This window comes from Crocodylus porosus, unplaced genomic scaffold, assembly GCF_001723895.1.
Source record: "Crocodylus porosus isolate Cpor-Errol unplaced genomic scaffold, CroPor_comp1, whole genome shotgun sequence".
Classification (NCBI taxonomy): Eukaryota; Metazoa; Chordata; order Crocodylia; family Crocodylidae; genus Crocodylus; species Crocodylus porosus.
In genome coordinates, this window is record NW_017728906.1 from 184,219,607 (window position 1) to 184,243,108 (window position 23,502).

Here is a 23,502-nt window from a genome sequence, read left to right on the forward strand (position 1 = left end):
GCAGGTTCAGGCCAGATATCAGGAGGCTCTACTTCACGGTCAGGGCGGCTAGGATCTGGAACCAACTTCCAAGAGAAGTGGTGCTGGCTCCTCCCCTGGGGGTCTTTAAAAGGAAGCTAGATGTACACCTTGCTGGGGTTGTTTGACCCCAGTACTCTTTCCTGCCATGGCAGGGGGTCAGACTAAATGATCTACTCAGGTCCCTTCTGACCCTAGAAACTATGAAACCGTCTAGCCATGGGACCTCGGCTTAGTAGCCAAGAAGGGAAGGGGGATAAGGAGAATTAGGGCTACATCTGCTGTCGACAGGCTGACTATTGAAGCTGAGGGCTCTGCATATCTCTGTGTCCACTCACCCCTGTACTCATCCCCCATCCCTTCAAAGAGCTCCAGTTTTCCCCCTCCACAACTTACAACCCTGCCATGCTTCAGACCTCCCTCCAGCACCATACCTGGCTTGTGTTCATTACTGCATTGCTCTGCCATGACTTGAAAAACCTTTTAAAATATTATTTTCATACCTTTTTCACATTTTCTCCTAGCTAGTGAGCAGGTGCAGACCTACAAAATTTCTGTTCCTTAGTAAATTGACTTTGTGACATGATGCACAGCCCTATTCTGCAGTAAATCACTTGAATCCTGGGTAAAGCTACCTTTTGAACTAATAACTTTTGTACAGTAACTTTTAAGTAGTAATGTGTGGTGCTTCTGCTCCCAGTGTCAGGTTCATCCTGCTCTGCACAAACTGGCTCCCTTGCCACCTACTGACCCAGTGCTGTAAAGGGCTTACAGTGGACCCACAATTTGGGAGAGCAGGCCCAAGTGTCCTGTCGAACAATGGAGCAAATTTACTGTGGATAAAAATATGGGGGAAGTTCCTCTGCAGTGATTGTGCTGTGTGTCTTCCTCCTGAGAATGATTCTGGTTTTGAAAAATTGTGATAAAACAAGTGGGAGACTTTTTAAAACAAAAAAAGAAAGAAAAATAACCCTGGATCATTGGGTTATCAAGACATCTGCCATGGCTAACTGTGTTACAGGAGCACCTACGTGTTCCACTGGGTGTCAAGACATGATATCAAAGCCTAGAGTCCTGTAACCTATTCCTGACCTGTGAACTAGTAGCATGGCTTTCATCCTAATTCTCTGTTGGATGTGGGGATTATTTCCAGTAATCACCTGAGGCTTCCTACCCTCTGTCACGTCTCATTCAATCTCACTTCATGGTGTGGCATTAGCAGCAGGCATAATAGAGCAAACTTCAGTAGAAGCAGTATTGGTTGTGTATAAACAGTGATCAGATCCTTTAGGCCTCTGGCTGCTGCGCAAAATTCCTTCTTGCATGTCAAGCATATTTTTAAGGGGTGCTTGCTCGTGGAAAGGAGGAATATAACTGAGGAGACAGACAGATAACCCAGTGCAGAGTGGATATAAAGTCAGCTCGTTAATGCTATCGATTGGTACGGATGTGTTATGTTCATTTGCAACAAGTAATGAATTGTTTAAGAAAAAACCTCTCTTTTTTGGTTGTGCTGGAAGTTTCCTACAGCCTTTGAATTCAGTGAGTACTTCCTGATAACCATTCTGGACCACCTGTACAGCTGTTTGTTTGGAACATTCCTGTGTAGCAGTGAGCAGCAGAGAGTGAAAGAGGTAAGCCTCGTTCTTTCCCCAGGTGAACACACTGTACTTGTATTCTTCAAAAGGGCTAATGAAAGCTTGCCAGTTCCCAGTGACTTCAGTGGTTTTGGCCTTAAGAGACTTTCTAGCAAAACAGCTGATATTCAGGATTCCCTCTACCTGCAAAAAGTAATGCTGATTGTTCTAACTTAACTTCTGTGCTTCAGAACAGTGCATGTTTCCCTCCCTGTAGTGTGAACAGCTGCCTTCAGCCACTTCCTGCTGCTTTCATTGGTCACATTCATATTCTAGGTGGTTGGAAGAGTACGTTTGTTTAACTTTGGTTAGACACATGCTTCTCCTGATCACTTTTTTCCCTCTAGTCCTCTAAGTTGTCACTTAAGACCATTTTCACAGTATAGAAACCAGGAAGCACCTACTGTCATACTGCACATCTGGTTAACACCAAGGACATTACAGGTTTTCAGATGTGCTCTTTTTATTTCACTTTGAATGAGCTGGAGCTGCCAGCCATTGAGGAGGATTTAGCCCAGCCAGTTCTGTCCCGTCATCTGACCAACATGACCAGGGCTTCATGCAGGAACAAAACCTAAAACATAAATGGAGGGATTCTGTGTAGGTTGAAATGAATTAAAGCAGTTTGTTAAAGTAGGAAGCACCCTTATAGTACCCACAGGCTGGCTCTAGGCTAGGAGTGGGTAATTCACCAGCAGCAGTGGTATTGGCAGAGGCTGTAGGGCTAAGGGCTGTTCATGACTGTGTAGCAGAGAACTGCTGTGTGTAGGGTTGAGTGGTGGTATAATACCTGGTCAGTGTGCTGCACATGACCAGTGGGTGTGCAGAGGTGAAACATGTCGTTCCAAAGCAGCAAACACATGCAATCTATTCTCTTTAAGGCCCTAGTGTAAAAAAGCACTTAAACGCATGTGTATTTCCATTGATTTGGAAGGAGCTACTTGCATATACTTCACTTAAATCAAAACTTAATCTAGGACTGTCTTTTTTTTCTGTGTACCAGAGCTTCTCCAGGAGCCCTTCAAAGAGGTGAAGCTAAGCAGAAGTAATGATCATTCACATGAGCAGCCTTCCTCCCCCCACTCATTTCAGCCTTCAGCATTTCCATTGTAGATGCCCAGCTCCACTCTGGACGGGGTCTTCCACTTGTGCTGAGGAGGATTTTGATTTGTGCAGGGGCTTGAGATGGGAATAAAGGGTGTTTTCATGCCAGAATGTGTGTCTGCATTACAGAAACCACTTCAAAAGGATGAAATGTATTTTTTTTTAGCTAGGGAAAGGCAGCCAGATTTGTATTAATGGCGAACATATGAATATGGTGGTATAAATACTCCTCAAGCTGTGTAGATAAATGCTAGAGCTTATATGGCTGCGCATGTAAAATGAAGCTTTTATTTCCCCCCCCGCAGAGCCTTCCAAAAAAGACTGTGTCACTGTGGTCCTACATCAATAGCCAACTTGAAGACTTTACAAACCCCTTGTACGGGAGCTACACCAACCATGTGTTGTATCCAGTAGCCAGCATGCGCCATCTAGAGCTTTGGGTGGGATATTACATCAGATGGAATCCAAGGATGAAACCACAGGTGAACAGGTTTTTTTGTTTAATGTGTTAGAAGTTGTGTCTCACTGACATTACTAAGGAGCCTGTAGACTTGGCCGTAGACAGATATGTGGTAGTACCCAGGTGGAGCTGTTTTAGCTTGCATTTGTATTTAAAAAAAACAAACAAACCTGAAAACTTTAAGAATCATTTCCAGTCTGTTGCAACAGTCTGTTGAAAATCCTGGCTACTTTTTAAATTAGATGCCTAAAATTAAGTCCCCAGGTAAGTAATCTGAAGGCAGAGACTCGGGTGCCATGGGCATCTTCTCCCTGATACTTCTGCAGATGTCAGCTTGTGAAATTCCCACTGATGGCTTTTAGCCATCATTATTTCATTATTTCATTATTTCATTATTATTAAAATTTCCATTAAAGCCAGTAAGCACTTCACATGGCAAGCTTGGCATATGGAAATCACACACCCTGTGCTAATTTTACAACAGTATTGTACATTGGTTTAAAAGTACGCCAGTGTTCATAATGGATGGATGGATGTACAGCTTATCCCAACGTAGCTGAAGGGTATGGGCTGCTGTTACTGGGCTTGGTCACTAGGCGGCAAGGAACAACAGAGGGGATTACATAGTCCATATACAGACTAAAAGTGGGGAAAGAGCATCTTTGGTCTGAGCTGCATTCTGCCATCACTCAGGCTCAGGTTCTTTTGTATTGCAGGAGCCTGTTCACAATCGATACAAAGAACTTCTTGCAAAGCGAGCCGAGCTGCAGAAGAAGGTGGAGGAGCTCCAGAGAGAAATAACTAACCGATCAACCTCCTCCTCAGAGAGAGCTGGCTCTCCTGCCCAATGTGTGGCTCCTGTGCAGACAGTTGTATAATGACTTTTCTTTTAAGTACTTTTCAGGACCGTGATACAAGGGCAGCTTTTTTAGCAGGAAACCCTCTGAAGTTAAAAACCTGGTGTCTAGGAGATGACAATTTATTTATTATATTTCTTTCCAGGGTTATTTATTAGTACTGTAATATTAATGGAAACTTAAGCAAAATCATGCCCCCTATGCAATTAGTTTTCTTAGTGGCTAGATTACTATAAAACTACAAATTGTACCAAAAACAAGATGCAGAGCTCTTGTTCACATATCTATTAGAAACCACTTCGCTTTCAGTGAGGGACAGTGCATTGGAAGGAACATTTATATAGGAAAAGTGTCTACACAGGAGAAGTCTGACAAGTCTCCATTTTGCTGGAACAGATACAGACTAAAGAGGGAATAAGCAGGATTCTTATCGGTTTCAAAGTCTGGACTGCAGCTGTGTTGAACAATTGGACTTCTCAGTGTCAGTTTACATGCAAAAATGTCAAAACTGAAATGTTGCCAACATATGAAATTCCAAGAGAACCCTAAACAGATTTTTTTCCTATTGACTAATTTGTTCTTTCCCATCACATAGGAAATTGGACCATGTATTTAAGCTTTGCTTTTGTCTGGAGGTATGCGAGAACTTAAATCAATGTCAGCTTTTTCTTAAGATATATTCCTAATAAAGCAAAGTGATACCTTATCTACAGGAAAGGCATCTTCAACCGGGAGGGTATGGGAGTAGATGAATTACCACTATCCCTCAAGTTGTCCTTTTTAGGACAGTTTATCTTCAGGTATCACATATTATTTACATCAGTTAATTCCATTAAACTAATATTAAACCACTTTTATAAAGGATGGGGCAGGAGACAACTCCCCTGTAGTTTCTGCAGCTATTTCTTTCCCATGCCTTATACCCAAGAGATGGCAAATGCAACACATACTGGAATCAGTTGAGTTTCATTTTCCTTAGGTAAGTGTAAACTGTTATTTAATGCTTTGGTGCAGGATCATGGTGATGTGTTCATAATTCATGCTGTATTTTATTTTTCTGTTTACTGATTGACCAAAGAAAACCTTCTGCATGTATTACAATCACACTGTAAAGTGAATGGTCAGTTGTTTAGTCTGCTAAAGTAATATTTTAGCACTTGCTTAAATATGTTTTATTCTGAGAGGGAGAGTATAGTGTATTTAGGAGCCTTGTTACCTGCACAGTGGTCAATTAAACTTTATCCAAAATCAACTGTAATGCATAACTTCATTGCAGAAAATGGGAGTTAAAACTTATTTTTTGTAGTTGCTTGCAAACAGTGAATTTTCCAGAGTATCTTTCCATATAAATAATGGGGACTTCTCAATAAAGGCCCATATATTTGCATTGGGTTGTGGGGGGTTACTTTGCCCCCACATCTCATTTCCATAGTAAGCAAGAGGCTCACTACTGAGACTTCAGTTTTGGTACTGTACTGTCTGAGCTGTTCTACTAGTCCATCAAGCAGCTACACACCTGTCACACACATATTCTTTCACCTCTCCTCAGAGAGAGAAGCATGTGCAGCAGAATGTTGTTTGGGCAGTTAAAAAAAAGAAAAAAAAAAAGTTTGGCTGACTTGGAGTCAGCTGCATAAGGTAGACTATCTTTTCTCTTCTCCACTACTTCCTACTGTAAATCTGTTGATAGTGACATAGACAAGCCATGCAATGAAGTGAACAGCACACTTGAGTTTTATAAACCTGGCCCTCTAAGTCTTTAAAAAGTTTTACCTAAACTTTGATTTCTGTGTTGCAAAGAATCAAAACATTCTGGATCAGGAGGCTGTGTTCAGTTCATAGGGACATACTCTTCTAGTCTCTAGTATAAGTTATCCTTATGTAGCAATACCCTCACCTTGCAAATTCAGTAGGGAAGAATTCCTGTTTCTTAAAGTGGAGGATTTGTTTCCTTAACAAAAAAAATAAAATCAGTGAACAGGTAAGTTATTTCTCTATCTTGCTTCCAATTGTATTTGTTATTTAGAAAACTTTACTATTAGTGCTAAAAGACACCATTAAAGTAACAATTTTTGATGCCTTGAAACCTATGTGGAAATTTAACTCTTCTCCCTCTCTTATTCTTACAGATGCTTGTAATATTCAAGCTCCATAGTTCTGGAATTGTTGTAAGATATTTTTCACATCTAAGTGTTCTTGTCTAGTTGCAACTAGCTCATCCATTTTGATTTAAATATAATATCTATGAACTAGTTAGTGCCTCAAATGTGGAGGCCACTGGAGAAACTTACAATTCAAATGCTTCCACTTCTAGTTTTATACCTCTCTTTCAACCATGCAGGAGTTTTTAGACCACTGCTACAGGCGCTACCACCTCCTTGGGCCTGTGTTAGGTGCAGATCTTGAGCATGCCTTCTGAATCAGGCCCTTGAAAATGTGTGTACACGACAGAAACAAAGCCATGGCCAGGCCCATGCATACCTTGTCTGCCCTCCGAGGGCAATCTTGAAACCTGTCTTTGTGGAATATTTGAGAGCTGTTGCCAGGCAAAGGCCTGCAGCACGTGTGGTGTCTGCAAGCAGTGCCCCCAGGCTGGTCCTGGTCTGGACTAGGGGAAGATGCACATGCTCCCCCTGCTCATATGCTGTTTGTAACACAAACCAGGCACCTTAGAACTTCAGACTGTTAAAAGAAATGCCTACTGTTCCACTTCAGCAGGTTAGCTTTATTGGCTTCCAATCATAACTTTATAGAGGTAATCAGTCTTCTGTATATTCCATGAATAGGAAACTCTGTGCATTATTAACATAATAAATAATTCACTTAGATAGGCAAGTAATTTTACCTTCATGTTTGTATGACGACATTCACACACAGCCAAAATGAAGAATTCAAGTTAAAAGCAAGCTGCCTGGCATGATTGAGGCACTTGCACTTTAAAATATCTCAATGCTTCTCCTTAGCCCTTTACCATCTAAAGGGATATGCCAGTAATGAGTTTTATCCTGTGGTCATGCTTAAAATGGATGCTATTTCTGAAGACCGCTTACTCCCTTTGGTCTTAAATGTCATTACTCTTAGTTGTTAAAGGAAAACCAATTGGAAAAATGATGACTGTTCCTTCTTTGTGGATGTTAAAGCATCCAGTACAGTTAGAAATGGGTAGTAGAATGTAGCAGAACAAGGACTGGATGGGTTTTGTGAAGAAAACAAATCACTATAACACAAAAGCCTATGACAGCAGCTGCACACACATCAGAGGATCGCTAATGTTTTTCAGACTCATGTCCAAGTTTTGTTTTCATGTGATATGTCTTTAAACACCTACCTGTGTAAAATTTCAACAGTATAAGCTGTAAGATTAGGTATGCCTTTTAGTCAAGCCACCCCAGAAAAACAGTGAAATAAAGACAGCCTGCAGATGGTAAGCAGGAAAAGGGAGCAGCAAAGGGCTATTAGCAGGGATACTTTAAGAGTGAAGCTTGTTCTTTATGTACATTGTTTGGATTAAGACCAGAACACGATCACACCTAAAGATAGAAGAGTGAGGGGGGGGTTTACAATTTTAAAAGTGCACTTAGTATGCAGTAGTCTCTTTCACACATTAGAAAAAGGCAGTTGTTTAGACCTGGAACGAAAAAAATCCGGATTGGTGGAGTCTCAAAAAAAAACCGCTCCTGCAGTACAGAAGTCAGTAGTCCCAGCTGATGTCATCTTTCTGCAGTGAAGTCTGTATACTCTGCATGTCCCGCAACAGCTGTAAGTTTTTCCGGCTTTTTTCTCCAGGTTTTACTTTGATGGGACCAGCATCCTTGCCTCTTGTAGTCACGGTTGTTGTCACTCTCACCTCACTAGTTCCTTTTGTAAACCTTCTGTCTCTCTCTTCACCACAAGGCTTTTTGGATTTACATTCTCTCTTGAGTTTATCAAGCTAAGAGGAAAGGCAAGAGATATTAGGAGCAGTTTTTTTTTCACCTCGTCCTTTATTCACATTGCAGGCAAAAATCACACATGCCTGTGCTGCCCCCTATCCACAACAGAAAGCTGGGGATCTCCTTTCAAGATACCCAGTCAGAATACAATCCCTTGGATTCCAATGCAGCTTCTATTCTGAATTACTGTTAGAACAAGCAGGGTCCAAGGAAGTCCCTCAATCATAAGGACGAGTGGGGAAAAACTTAACTTTTTCAGCCTGTCTTGCATTTTCAGTTCTGCTTCTAGACCCATGTGAATTTAATAAACCTATAACACTGTATTTAAACATTGGGGGAAAGCTTGAGAAATGGTATGGACAAACACAATTTTAGCTGCTTTAAAAGGGGAAGGGAGCTGCTGTTATGTTACTTCTGCATGATCCTGTAGGAATACAAGTGAACTAATTATCCTAACCCAGCTTCATTCATGGCAAAGTTACAGCTGGAGTAGTTTGCTTCACCTGTATCACGACAAGCTCATGAGTCATAACAGCCTGCATCAGTATGCTTTAATGTAGCTGCAATTGTTCCATAGATCTATTCCTAAAATTAGTAAAGGAGAGAAGAAAAATTGGATACAGGATTAAATCTTGATATAAGTAACTATTTAAGCTTCTAAGAAGCTTATGAGTGAAAGAACCTAGTTTACATTAAAATCAATTCACCTTTTAAACTGGAGCAAAACAGTGAATGCAGACCACTCAGGCTGCTTCCACACAAGCGTGGCTGTTTGTTTCCCCAGGGACAAGCAGCAGTGGCACACCTTGTGCAGCCACTCTTTGTCCCCAGGCAACACCTGGGCCATGTGCCCTCTGGCAAGTGGCATGTTACCCCAGGTAGGTAGGAGCGGATGCTGGGGCCAGCACTGGGCTGACCCTGGTTCTGGTGCTGGGGCTGCAGCAGTGGTGATCCTGCTGTTTGGATCCTGGCTGGCAGCTAGAGTGTACCTCCAGCCAGCCAGGCTCTGGTTTTCGGTGGTGTACGCTGCCCCTGAGTATAGTGCTCTACTTTTGACTCTGGGAGATCCCAGTGTCAAACCCTCCCCACACGCTATACAGCTGAATGTGTGGTCTGCATACCACACAGCTGCGTTAGTCTGGATACAGACTAGGAATACAAGCAGCTCCCACTTTTAAATGTTTATCAAGCATTGAGGGGAAAACATTTAAGACACACTGAAAAATTGTGTCTTTATGAAGTTCTGACTGTTAAAAGTGGTCTGTCTTATACCTCTTAGGAGATCTTTCTGGCTGATCCAAATTCAGCTATAAACAGACAGTAAAAGATTATTTGAGGCAGTCTTACAGAAGTGCAAGAGCAAGAAGGTCACTCACTCGTGCCCGATGTCTCCGGACTTTACTGATTTGATCTGCTTTTGCCTCCATTCTTCCCACCAGTGCCTCAAGCTCCCTCTCCAGGTCTTCCCTGAGGGCAATGGTTGGAGCTTCCTGGATTAGCTTTGTTAGCTGCTGATGATCACTTCCATGTAATTTAAAGACAGGAAAAAAAGCTTGGGTCAAATTTAATGTTGCTCTACTTACATGCTTATGTCTCTAGGGAGACACAATATCAGCAACCAGAAAGAGTTTCAGTCTTTTATCGGGTTTTGTATAACAACTGGTTTGCAACGCTCTTGCTGGTAGTTAGTAGTATTACAGGAAGGCATGCCAGTAGCTCATTCTTGCTGTACTGGCTGGCTGTTAAAAATACAAGTTTGTTTGAACTCAAATACTGTTAGGTTAAGATGATACAAGTAGCCTCTTCCAGGCATAGTCTGAACCTTCAGGGAGCTGTTTAGAAAGCCCAAGTTCTCCCTCTACACTTCCTTATTCCATTTATATGGGCTACTGGTATTTTAAGTGTGCGCTCCTACAGATGCTGGGAAGACCACAGAAACTGAAAACAAGAGCCCTAAAAAAGGTAGTCTTATTTACTCAATTGTCTGCTGTGCAATGAATGATGAGAAATGGAGCCTGGGGGAGCAATCCCTTAAGTCTGGTACTGCTGTAGGCAGGTACAATTAGCAAAGTAACTCTGCAGCATAGAATAATCAAAACTGAGTGCTAATACTACAGAGGGGAAAGTTGGTCTCTACTTTGGAGCAGTTGGAAAGAACTAAACTATCCACCATTAACTGGGCTCCAACCCCACCCAAAGGCACCTACCATTCTTGGGGAAAAGGCAGCCTAGGCCTCCCCCTATCCTACAGAAAATTGCCAACATCAGACTAGTGGTAAAACGCATTAACATTTTCAATTAGACACAATTTATTATGGAACTCACAAACTCATTTGTCCAAATTCATCCTGCAAAGTCAGCAGCACTTCTGAGAGCTCTTCCTGGGATGAAGAAGAGTCATTCGATAAGGAGGGCTTTCTGTCTTTGCTGGTACGAGGGACACTGCCAATGGACTCAGCTAGCGGAACATCAGTGACCACGCGATTGTTACACAGGGCTTTTGAGTGTTGTTTCATCAGATGCAACACATGCTGGACATTGGCACCAACAGAATGGCTAGGACCAGTAGACTGAAGAAGAAAAACCAAGTATACATAAATAGTTCTTAGTGTTTATTAACAACTTAGAGCAACTGAGTATGTTGCAAGACATTCAATCCTAATTATATAATTTTCCTTTTGATTTGTTGCTAGGAATTACTTTAAGGGATTTTTGTTTGTATGATGAGTGCTTCTTGTGAAAAACAGCGTGACTAGACAGCCCTGGGAGCAAAGGGCCCATTTTATATGTACCGATTCATTGCGATCTCAAAGGCAAACCTCCGATAGAAAAGAGCTGGAAAGAAAACAAATTAAATCTCTTAATCAGTCTGACCACTGGGTGTCACAAGAGCACCAAGTCGGAGGCTAAAAGTAAGCCATGTCTTCTGAAAGTCCAACTGAAATCAAATGTAACAATCTCCTGTTCCTTATTTATGGGCTTTCAAAATTAATCATCTTACCTTTCCAGCTACAAATGGCACATCACCCAGACACAGTCTGTAGTGGGGCTGAGTGTTAAGATGGCCTGAAGGAGAGCATTTCTGAAAGAAAACAGTAGCTTATTAGAGGTGGCACTCACTGTCAAGCCCATTCTCTGCTTGGTGGCCCAGTGATCAGAGAACACAGATACCTAGCTGCCCTTCTTCCCCACCCCCCATATCGTTTAAAACAACAGCATACTACCTTATCTGGGTGCTTAGTTTTCTTCTTCGTTTTTCTTGATTTTGCAGAGATTGATGGTGACCCTGCCTGAAACAGTATTTTGCTGGTTTCCAGGCCCATCTGAAGCTGCAAATGGGAATTATGATGTTTTTACTTCATCAGAATTTGTGTGCTTGCACACATGCATAGGCTTATGAGATGGCAGGGGCACGTAGCCTCTACAGTGAGACTGCGTTGTTACTGTCAAATAATAGTGACCATGACTGCATCTAAACTATACTTCCCGACCAAATGAAGGATAACTAGTCTCAATGGAAACTGAATGAGGTCACTTTCAGGCTAGAAAGTGCTAAATATTAATCCTACACCTCCTTTACCATCACTGCTGATTGCCAGCACATTGATCAAGTGCGCTTGCTGGTCCTGCCCAATTCAGTTACTGATGTTATTTATGGCATCACAAGTCCTTGTATTTTGGTGGAGTTATGGTGAACAAATCTCCCAGTTAGTACAGTGACAGCACCCTGTTCATTTGTGCCCCTAAAAAGGCTGAAGTGGCTTTTTAAACTATTATTTCCATCCACTGCCAACAAAGAAATTTCTCAAGTGCATAAGTGTGATTAATATAGGAACTAGGGCCATGGCCCTTGACAGATTGCCAAAACTGAGTAAGCAGCCCTCCACCCAAACTAACTGCCTGCCCCTGAGCTAGACCTTCAGCTCAGGAGGCAAGATGATGTAGCTTTTCTTTCTATCTTCACGGTTGATCACTGCATCCAGTCAATTAGATGCTTAGTCCTGTACTAAATCAATAATTCCCTGTATACAAGCTCATCACAGACTGGGTGGATCTTCTTTTCATTCAATATTTCCAAAGGGACCTCCTAACTCCTTTCAGAACTTCATCCCGAGCTGTTTGTGCATGTTTTTCTCTTGAGACCTTAGAAACTAGGATTGCTGTAGCTAGCAACATACCCCATGTTCTCTTCCCCAGACTTCACATGGATACAGAACAAAAAATGTAGCTAATATTTTACACTAGGAGCCTGCAGACAGCCAAAGGGAGAATATATACTATCAAACAAATGCTGCCTAAGTAAGGGTGGAAGTTCCCTGCCCTAAAAAACTTATTTTCCCAGGCTGCTGGTACACAAGAGGGGCAAAATGTTCCCCATTGGAACATTCCAAAGAAAAAGTCAGGTAACATGTTGCACTCCTGCACTAAGATCGTATGATATGGAGGAATAGAGCTGTTCCTATTAGGACTGACAAGCTATTAAAAAAATTAATCACAATTAACTGCAAGGCTTTAAGAAATAGTTACAATTTTTAGGGGCGGGCGAGGGGCTACTTTTCCTGTGCTCAGCACTGCCTTGTAACCTGCCCCCACTGCCAGCCTGGGCCCTGTGCCAGCTCTGGGCTCGCCCATTGGCAGCTGCTCACCCATCAGCAGCTGCCTCCCCCCTGCTTGCCACACCAGGCAGCATTTGGCACCGCTGCCTCTGGGCTGCCCAACACATGACTTCTGGGCAGGCAGCAGCAAACACTGCCCAGCACGGCAAGTGGAAGGGCTGCAGCTGCCATGGCACAGCTCCGACAGGCAAGCCCAGAGCCAGCGCAGGGCCCAGGCTGGCAGCGGGGGCGGGTTACAAGCTGGTGCTGAGTGCAGGGAAAAGGAGCCTCGCCCTGTGGCTGGCATTCTGCACTGCAGCCGCTCACAGCCCATGTGGGGCTGCCTGTGCCTCCTCAGGACAGCCCTGCGCAGGCTGTGAGCAGCTGAAGTAGGGAGCGCTGGCCACAGTGAACAAGGGGCCACTTTTCCCCAGGCTTAGCTTTTCCTGGGCTCCTCCCCTTACCTGAGTTTCCCGCACCGGTACAGCTGAGAAGCCACATGGTCCCAGGCCAGAAGCCCCTGCTGGGGCTTTTACCTAGGGGGGAGCGGGGCCGGGTGGGCCCTGCTGTTGTAGGAGCCCGCCAGGCTCCCCCCTGGGTCCTACTGTCCCTAGTTCCTGTTATTTATTTATTTTACAAGATCCAAAAGACAAATATTAATTTTCTACATTTTTAGGGGCCCCGCAGGCCAGACAGAATGGCCTTGCAGGCCGTATCCAGCCCACGGGCCATATTTTGCCCACCCCTCATCTAGCTGAAAGAAATGCTGCAATTTCCCTGCCTCTACATGCAATTTACCAGCTGTCTTTCAGCAGAGAGAACATGGAAGGTCACAGATATTGGTTCCTCCCACATTCCCTCCGTTGCCAAGGAAAAACAAAATGGATTAGTTGGAAAGGAAAAAAAATGCAGGAAAGTCAGAGGGATATCACTTTGTATTTTAGGAGTCGAGTAGCAGATAAACTGCCACAATCTCATCATTACATTGCACATCCTGGAAACCATACCAGTGAGCTTGGCTGAAAGGTTAGTAAGAGGAATATAGCTACTCACTACACACTGTACCGCAATGGGAAAGAATGCTGCTGGTTACCTCAGCTGCTTTGTCCTGCACAAGCTTCCTTGCATGTTCCTCCTCCTGCAGTTTCTGTTCCAGCTCTTTCATTTTTTTCTAATTAAGATTAATAGGGAAGATATTGTTATTGTTGGAATATATGGCTCTCTTTTTTTTCTTGAATGATAGAATAGGAACTTGAAGAGATTCAGTACATTTGTCCATGCCAAGTAAAGACTCTAGAATCAGAGTAATTTCTGCTGTCTCTATGCAAACAGTACACTGCATTCTTTATATTTAAATTGAAAGTTTACTGTATTTGCCCATGTCTATCTCCAGAAGTGCCCGAGAGTACAGAACAAGCGACTTGAGAGAGAGAGAGAGAGAGAGAGAGTGTGTGTGTGTGTGTGGGGTGGGGGGGCGGTGATCTCCAGCAGGGAATAAAAATGGGTTGGCTGCCCTTCTTGAACAATATGAAGAGTCCTAAAAAAGCTGAATGCCCTCACTTTTGTTTTTTTGCATTAAAAAGTGATGTCCCATTCTACTTGCTCTGGAAGACACCGAGCAACTACAGAACTAGCAAGTTGGACAGAATCCAAACTTGATTGTGGAGACCTGATTTTTATTTATGCTATTTCACAGTATGCAAGTCAGGTTTTCAAGCCCAATTTTGGTCTCTGAAAAATGCAACTTTGACTTATACACTATACCACCTTCTCCTGTGAGTGGTGCCAGGCTTGGTGCTCGACTGGCACAGCACAGCCAGCAGCGCTTGCAGGGGATGGGGCCACATCAGCCAAGCACTGAACCCAGCACTGCTTGCAGGGGATGAAACTGTGCCAGACCAGCACTAAGCCTGGCCCCATCCCCTGTGAGCAGTGTGGGACTTGGCAGCACCGCTCGTAGTAGATGGGGCCAGGCTTGGTCACAGCCCCATCCTGTTAGCCCATGCCACTTGCAGGGGATGGGTCCGCGCCAGCAGAGCCTAGTCCCATCCCCATCCCCTGCAAGCAGCACATCCCCAGCCAAGCACGGAGCCCAGCATTGCTCACAGGGGATGGGGGGCCAGGGCTGAGATTGGCGCTCGGCTGGGGTGCCACTCGCAGGGGCTGGGGCTGGGCTTAGCTACCGCAGCCCCGGCACTACCACTTGCAGGGGATGGGTCTGCACCAACTGAGTGCCGAGCTTGGCCCCAACTTGGAAACCATGCCTATGAAAATCCTAACTTCCAAATGAAGGTCAACCTACACATTGTGAAATACTGTAGTCAGTTAAAAAAAAAAAAAAAAAAAAATATACATAATTAAAAAACAGTAGGTATGTATGTGTGCGCACATGATTTTAAGTCTAGTTCATATTTTAGTTTTTGTGTGTGTGTTAAAATTTACATTTCATTTATTTACATTAAATAAAAAATAGAGTCATCTATAAATATACATATATAAATATAAAATAAAAGTTTATTTTCATTAACACCTGTTAACTCAAACAGTTGAAACAACTGGGGGCAAAAGAAACCACCACATATATTTGAATTTACTGTTTTGACTCAGAGTGGGGGAGAGGGTGGCAGTGGCTGCACACAAAGCAGGGGGGGAGGGGGGGCATGCAGAGCAGTGGCAGCACAGGGCGGTGGGTGGCAGCAAATCTTTCCCCACCATGTGCAAGCTTCCCCCGTTGTGTCCAGCCAGCCAGCCAGCCATTCCAGTTAATAGAGTGTTCCTACAGCTTTTACTACATCTGTAGAGATATAGATATTAGGGCTGTGCAAATCTTTAGTCCCAGATTTGATCTGGCAGAGATTCAGCCTGATTCGGTGGCCAAATCTCTAAATATGAATCAAATCAGAGGGCCTTTCATAGTAGCTAGGGTCATGAGGGACCTGAACAGATCATCTAGCCCAACCCCCTGCCAACAGGCAGGAATGAATGCTGGGTTCACAAGACCACAGCCAGGTGATCATCCAACCTCCTCTTGGATTTGCCCAAGGTAGGGACGAGGACCACTTCCCTGGGAAGTTGGTTCCAGATTTTGGCCCCCCTAACTGTAAAATATTGCCTTCTGATCTCTAACCTAAACCCATTCTCCATCAGCTTATTACCATTGTTCCTTGTCACCCCAGGTGGTGCTGGGGAGAAAAGGGCTCTACCTATTAGCTGTTGATCTCCCCTGAGCTTGTAGGCAGCCACCAGGTCCCCCCTCAGCCTCCTCTTGCTGAGGTTGAACAGGTTCAGGTCCCTCAGTCTCTCCTCATAGGGCCTGTCCTGCTGCCCTCTCACCAAGCAGGTGGCCCTCCTCTGAACCCTCTCCAGGTTGGCCACATCCTTTCTAAAAGTGCGGCACCCAATGCTGGATGCCTCCTGGGTTTGGGGGGGCACCCGGGGTCCCCCAGCAGCCAAGCCAGGAAGACACAGGGGGCCACCCCTAGCAGACCCAGAAGTGGACCAGAACTACTTCTGGTCCACTTCTGGGTTTGCCGCTGAGCACGTGGAGGGCCCCCCAACACTCCTGTGGGATTCTCCATTTGCCCCAGCATCACAGCGATCACAGTTGCACCTGCTACCTCAAGGTACGTAGAAATTTTTTTTTAAGTTGTGTGTCTGTCTGAATCACTGATTCTCTGAATTAGCATTGAATCTTCAGATTTTGATTTCGGCCAAATCGAATCAGGGACAGTGATCCAAATCAACAAATCGAATTACTGTCCCTGATTCAGGCCAAATCTGAATCAAATAGGGCCCACTTCACCACACCCCTAATAAATATAAAGATTCTAGTAATGAAAATAAGCTTTTTAAAAAAAATTGTTGGGAGACATCAAAATTTACTGTAGGAGAAGGGACTATTTTGTCCAGCTCTTGCAATGACCTTTGCTATAGATTAAAAGCATGCTAATATTAATGACCAACACAAGTCTGATCCAGATCACAAGAGAAATGACCGACCTCTGCTAGGGACTGCATTGCAGTCAGTTTGGTGTATTCTTGTTCCAGCATATCCAGCTTTTCCAACTTAGACTGAACATGCGACTGATCAAGTCTCTCTCTCTCTAATGTGGCCTGGAAGGAGACAAAAGTAAAAAGGCAAAACAATTTTTAAAAGCACAACTCTACTAAATCCTCTACAGATGTCCAAATCGTTATAACAGCCTCACAGTAACAAAACAAGTCACTGATTTCTCTCTCTGTTTGGTGCAACTATGCCTTCAAACAGCATTCAATGACAGGCACCTCATAACCAGAGAAATGTCCTGGAGAATTGACGCAAACGTTAAAAACAAGCATCTTCAATTAGGTATTAGAATCTCCTGAAAAATACTGAAAACAGACATTCAGTAGATCAATGTTGCAATGACTGATTTAAGAGCTGTGGAGGGGCGGGGCAAATACATATTTGGAACAAATTGGGCTAGTTTTTATTTTAGGGCCTAAACTTTAGGTAGCAAGTTTTGAAGAAGAAAAAAAAGTGGCCGTATTGTCATTAATGAGAGTTCTGCCATTATCAATGGAGTTCATAGTTCACCCATATAGCTATAACAAGTAAAAGAAAACGGGAGCAAGGAAGTTATATACAGTGGCACAGCACAACCAAGCAGGTTTCCTCGGAAAATCTGAATTTACCTGTTTGTCCAACAGGCTTGTCTTTTCTTTTTCTGCATGCTCAATCATTTTCCTCATATATTCCAGCTGCTTCTCTAGAAGTCTGCAACGTGATTCAGCAGTTGCCAGTTGGGAAGCCAGTTCTGAAGATATCGGAGACAGTGGAAACGTGAATTCAGTCGTCGTCATCATCTGCTTCCTGCAGCTCTCACAATGTGCTAAGTGCCGTTCCAAAACTAAGCAAGGAACAGTCCCCATCTCAAAATGCTTAGAGTTCAAGTGCTTAAACTTAACTTAAACCTAAAAGTTAATTCAGATTAAAGTAGTGTGTTCTTAAAGGGCAGAAGCTATTCCTGAGCAACACCATGTATAGATACTTAATGCAAATAAGGCTATACCCTCAGGGCGATTTCAAAATGGAGCTATTCCAGAATACATAGATGCAAAATAAATTATTACATACATGTCATGGAACACATGCAACAGGTAGACAAAGTTCTTTGGGCAAGTGTGATATCTTTTATTAGACCAACTAAATAGTTGGAAAAATTGTTCTTTGCAAGCTTTCGGGTACAAACACCCTTCTTTAGGTATAGGGAAAGTCTGCTGGTGTTTTGTGTGCTCTCCTGGGTGGAACAGAAGCCAAAATGTCCATGTCTGAAAAAGGGTGTTTGTGCCCAAAAGCTTACGATGAACAATTTTTCCAACTATTTAGTTGATCTAATAAAAGACATCACATTTACTCAAAGAATCATGTCTGCCTATGTCCTTAGACCAACACAGCTACAACCAACAACTCTGAACACATGCAACAGGCTTTTTCTTTTTTTTTTTCCAGTATGGCTAAAGTTACCCCACCCCCATTAGCTCTTCAGGGAGCGAAATTATCTCCTTATCCCCAAATATGTTAGTGACCATTTAGTATAATAGAACCCACATCACCTGTATCTGGTGATCCCCAACCCACTTAGTTCACAATGGTTACCAAATTAAGCAGCAGCAGCTTCCCATCTGTTTGTCAAAACATTTACTTCAAAGGGTACTACATTCAGCTGTTGCTCATCAGTGGTTCCACCTTGTTACCAAAAACTCATTACCATGGATCTGGGTTTTCTGCTTGCCACGGAAAAAACAGATTTTCTCCTTTAAAGGAGAAAAACGTGGGAAACCATAGGTTTCGCCATGCAGGCTAGCAGAGTTCCAGCCTGCAAGGGGCTGCTTGGGACTGGGGAAGCAGGGGAACAGCAATCAGAGGCAAGGCATGCACTCCAGGGCAGGGGCAGAGACCAGAGGTGACACCTTGAGGCAATGGGGTGGCTTCTCCCCCCACAGATTTGTGCACCCACAGCAGGGCACAGGGCTGCAGCCCAGCTGGACTGATACACAGCTGCCTCAGTGGGACTCCCATGCCAGCTGTGCCACCAGCAGTGTGAGGAGTAATGGACTGGGGGGGCATGCTGACCTCACCTCCTCATCGCCAGCCGCTTGCATCCTGAGCCACAGCTCTATCCCAAAGGGGAGATGGGATGGGGAGGGGGACGGTATGGGCAGCCTGAGGGGACAGGTGGCAGCTGGGCCATGGCAATGGGCTAGACCTGTGACCTGGCACACAAGCAGCTGGCAGCAGGAGCAGATGAGGGCAGTGAGACCCGCTCCTCATCCTGGTCTATTACTCACACTGCTGCTGGCGCAGGGATCCCAGGCAGTGGCAACGAGTCTTGCCACCCCACTCCACCCTCCCACGCCAGGTCCCACTTGCTGGGCCAGACTGCAGCCCCATGCTCCATTTTGGGCACAAATCTGGGGGGGCACATGCTCTCCAATGCTTCACCTATGACATCAACTATGGTCAGGCATCTGCCCTGCCCCCCTCTTCCCCCCCGGACACTGGGGGGCAGCAGGTTGGGAGTGATGGGCACCAGTGGGGATGGGCAATGGGTCAGGAGTGAAAGGCACTGGCGGGCGGGTGGGGAAGGAGGGGGGGCTGTGGCTTGGGAGTGAGGGGCATATCAGTACTTCTCAGTGCTACAAAGCAGCTGCAGGGACAGCTGCAACTTGACCCGTGTCCTGATGAGTGAAGGGGGAGCTCTGATTTTCTATGATAAAAAACCCCACCAAAATACATATTTATAATTTATTTTAATATAAATGATTGAGGCACTGATAGGTTTCCATATTACTTTAAAACTGTAAATATATCAATAGCCCATTGTGTTCAACTGACACCTAAAACACCGTTTTTAAATCAGAGAATTTAGATTTTTAAACAGAGAAGACCAGGATCCCTGCTCATCACCGACTGGCCTCTAGAGAGACATGACTGCAGCCCATTTAAGACATGAACCTCTTTTGCAAGCTCAGACACAACATTAGAGCCTTGTCCAGACCTTACCCTGTAAGCTGAACAAATATTAATCAGTGCTGTTCGGCTTAGTGGAAGTTACATGGTAAAGCAAAAAACCTACTCTGACTGCCCATCACCTGGCACAGCTGACTTGCACTAGAGGCTTGGTGAGCAAGGGTAGGACTAGGAGCTATGGGAAGGACAGGTCTCACTGCCTCTGCTGAGTAAAGTAAGTGCTGCAGCCCCAGTGCCTCCCATTGCCCCTCAGACTGGCTCTGCTCCCAGCTCTAGGGAGCCCATCTGGGGTGAAGGGAATGACACAACGCCTCCCCGCCACCACTTACAGCAGGTCTGCTTCCCAGGAGTAGAGCAAGCCTGTCCAAGATGGAGAGGAGTGGAGGAAGGGGGATGGGGGGCAGCAAGGAGGCAGTGCCCCTCCTGCTCAGACTGGCTCAGTCTGCTCCTGGCAAGATGATGTGCCCGGCTTCCCTGCTTGTCCACTGCCTCCTGGGATGCTGGAGGACTTTATCTTGGGCAGAAAAGCTGTAGAGTAGCCACAAGTTAATGGAACAGGAGCACATTTAAGCAGATTAGAAATAATCCTGCCCTGAAGTGGCATATTGTTAAACCAAATAATGAGTGCTTTAAACCATTTAAATGGTGTTAACATGCAGCCAGTCCAGGTTTTAAGAGCTCCAGAAGCTGCTTAAAGTTACTGTGTAACAAGGTCCTTAATATACAGCTACAATTCCCCTAGTTAACACCCCTGGGAGGGGGTGGGAAACAAAACAGACAAAACAACCCCACCCCCAACAAATCTACTGTTTAACCCTTTTTGTCACACCCTAAAAGCAAAAGGACAAATACTTGAATGCACATTTAGCTCCCCACCAAAATAATAGAGCATAACATAGATTCTCACCAGCTGGAGGGGGATGGTGCGGTTCAGAAGGTAGTATACAGACTGACAGCAAGTCTTCTTGAACTTGTGGAGTCCCATTCCCCTCCTCCCACCCCGCAGTCTTTTCCTTGAGCCTATATTCTATATTAGTAGGTCTTGACCTTTTTTAGATTCAAAGCATCAGACACAAGTCCACAACTTCTATGAACTGAGCAGCACCCCATTTCAAAAATGTATTTATTACAGGTCTTACCTTCAAGCAGAGGGGACAGACAGACAGGGTAGGGGAACAGCTAGGCAGGGAGAGCAAAGCCTGCCCTTATATCTGCTTATCTCCTCACACCTGAAGCCTGAGGCTACCTTTGTCTGCTTATCTCCTTGCACTTTCTGCGGTATCCTTGAAAGGACCTCAGGGACACAGTAACCCTGTTGATAATCACTGCTTTATATTTATAGATGGTTTATTCTAATATTCTAGTAATTGTTCTTTGAAACTTTTGGAACTGAACTAGTTCTCTTGTGGACTTGGAAGATATAAATTAGCTGGGATTTATGTTCCTGTGAAAGATATACTACAGGGGGAATACTTTCTTATCTCCTTCCCTTTGCCATTGTGGAATGCTGTTCAATATAGCATTTCTTCTCTTCTCTTCCTTCTCCACCTTAGTTCACAGTCACCACTGACTAAGCTGTTTTGTTTTTATAGACTTGTCTAAGAATTTTAATGAAAATATCCATTATAAAACTATTCAATACATTTGGTTAAACTATATCATAGCTATAGCATATAATAATGCTCTGAAATGACCTGGCTCAGCTAGACAAGTGAATTGCTTTCTTTCCTTTGCTAGGAGTCATGTCTAAAAAAAGTTCATTCGGCGGTCACTCAGAAATAGGCTTTTGGGGCCTCTTGCTTTAGCTGCACTTTGTAGCATTGAACAGGTCCCTTGAAAATTATCAGCTCTGGCAACAAGCAATTACTCATATTACCAGACTCAGTCAATTACTCCCTTAACAGACTCAGTCAACAGAAATACACTGTCATTTAACAGAATTCCAATGAGCCACACAACTCAATTCTCATCAAAAGATAAAATATCAAGTTGTTACAGCTGTTACATTAGCCACCATTAGTGTTATCCATAATACATTATTTCTACCTGGCCTGGCCCAATACTAGTGGGCTTGACCAACAAACTTCATTCTACTTTCCTATTCTACTGCTTATGACTAAAATGCAAGGCTAAGCACATGTCATAACTAAGGCTGACACTAGGTCCAAAGTCTACATTCATTGTCATGGTGTTTCAGTCACTGACCACACTGGAGGCCTACAACACAGCTGTTCAGAAAAGCATTGCATTTTAAAATAAAAAAACTGCAGCAAAAGCTGGAGCACCTCAGTGCCTAATCTGAAAACCCTCATTTCTGCAGAGGAAAGAGAAGAAAGGAAGCTAACCCTGCTACGTATCTGGGTTCAAACCTGCTGAACACAGGACAAGGCTACACTCGAGACAAAACAGTCTGCCTGCAGCTTCCATCACTGGTAGCTGTGCAAAGGCTGAAGCAACGCAGATAAATATTTGCAAGTTACCCAGCACAGTCAAGGTCTTAATCGTAAACTATTTTGTTGAATTTCTCCACCTATGCAGGACCCATGAAGTTAACAAATTGTACTTGTACATCTTGGTTGAAAATTCTCCAGTGCTAATACATCTGGGTTAAGTTGGCTGGTGCTTGCTCTGATATTGCTTTGTTACCATGCAAAAGATAAATGCAAACAAACCTTGATTTTGCTTTGACACCTCAGTCTTGGATTGCTCCCTCTGTTGAATTTGTTCAGTTAGCACTTTCTTATAGTCAGCTGTTTCTCTGCTTAGATGCTTCACGTTCTCCTCTGCCTGCATTCGTTCCAGCTCCAACCGGCGAATTTTTTCCTGGAGATTCTTCAAAGCAGAAAGGATTGCTGCAATTGACCCAAAATGATTAGAAATTCTTATCACACCTCAACCAAAGGCACTGCCTCAGGTTGTTATGGATCTACCAGCGAATGCTTAGCCACCATCTCCAGATCCGTTATTCCCCCCAAAATGTTAACTGGCTTTAGGAGAAGTTTCACCTTGATAATTGCACATCCATGGAATTGTTGAGGCTGTGGCTCACTGGCTTCAATTAAATGTTTCAGAAGGAGCTGCATTTTAAAGCATCTTGTTCAAAGGTTGGGGCAGATAGTGGGATCTTGGGCTCTGGCTCTTAACACTGCAAATATTACTGGTTATCTTTCTGGGCTGCTGATCCTTTCCCACTGGCACTTGACACCTGCTTGGTAACTGTATCTAGTACCCAACCACAACACAGAAGAGTCCTGTGTAAATTAATGGGAACAATAAATATACTGAATGCATCTCATTTCACTGGAAACTGGTAAGGAACTTCAGCACCTAGCTAGCAGTTGAGATGAAAAGCTGGTACTCCTCTGTGCACTGAGCAAATAAGTCTGATTTTAAAGCACACAGTAGCATTTTGGCATGGCCACAAACCCCACCAATGCATTAGTTGTACTGTGAGTGCTCACTGAACCAGAAAGGATGAGGGAGAAGAGCTGTAAAACCCTCTTGTTCCAAGGGCTCCTCTGTTCTCCTAACCTACCCTTATGGATGCCACATTTGTAGGACTCTTCCACTCTTGTTTCTGCACCAGTTCTCTTTCCTCCCCATTCAATTCGACTCCCATATGCCATGCGACCACCATTCTCTTAATCCCAACCCACCCTTTAACATTACCCCTCAAAACTGCCTTCAACTAACCCCAAGGCAGTTATAACAGAATGAGCAACACATTACCAGCAGATGGACCAACTGCAATCTAATGCATTTATGTCATTCAGAAATACTGTATACTCCTGCAATGGACACACAACCTATCAAGAGTCTAGCTAAAACACCATACATAACACCTATGCAAAAAATATCTCCAGATTTCTATTGCTGAAATCACAGTA

At 44.0% G+C, this 23,502-nt stretch overlaps 2 protein-coding genes across 9 annotated transcripts in view; one reads left to right on the forward strand and one right to left on the reverse strand.

The window, feature by feature from the left end:
* The window catches only part of MTMR2 (myotubularin related protein 2), a 63,224-nt gene extending 57,896 nt beyond the window's left edge, over positions 1–5,328 (forward strand). For all 7 annotated transcript variants that reach the window (XM_019530302.1, XM_019530304.1, XM_019530300.1 and 4 more), the window contains 3 exons: positions 1,539–1,652; positions 3,065–3,241; positions 3,936–5,328. In XM_019530302.1, coding sequence (XP_019385847.1) covers positions 1,539–1,652; positions 3,065–3,241; positions 3,936–4,097 — 453 coding nt within the window. In that variant the 3' untranslated portion in view covers positions 4,098–5,328. The remainder of the gene's footprint in view (positions 1–1,538; positions 1,653–3,064; positions 3,242–3,935) is intronic.
* A 1,428-nt stretch (positions 5,329–6,756) lies between these two features.
* Positions 6,757–23,502, reverse strand: part of CEP57 (centrosomal protein 57) — a 29,705-nt gene continuing 12,959 nt past the window's right edge. Inside the window, exons 3-11 of one of the 2 annotated variants that reach the window (XM_019530305.1) lie at positions 22,288–22,467; positions 17,278–17,492; positions 16,603–16,716; positions 13,697–13,774; positions 11,233–11,337; positions 11,010–11,090; positions 10,334–10,578; positions 9,385–9,529; positions 6,757–8,007 (exon numbers count right to left, since the gene is read on the reverse strand). In XM_019530305.1, the coding sequence (XP_019385850.1) occupies positions 7,768–8,007; positions 9,385–9,529; positions 10,334–10,578; positions 11,010–11,090; positions 11,233–11,337; positions 13,697–13,774; positions 16,603–16,716; positions 17,278–17,492; positions 22,288–22,467 (1,403 nt within the window). In that variant the 3' untranslated portion in view covers positions 6,757–7,767. The remainder of the gene's footprint in view (positions 8,008–9,384; positions 9,530–10,333; positions 10,579–11,009; positions 11,091–11,232; positions 11,338–13,696; positions 13,775–16,602; positions 16,717–17,277; positions 17,493–22,287; positions 22,468–23,502) is intronic. The other variant, XM_019530306.1, reaches the window with a different exon arrangement.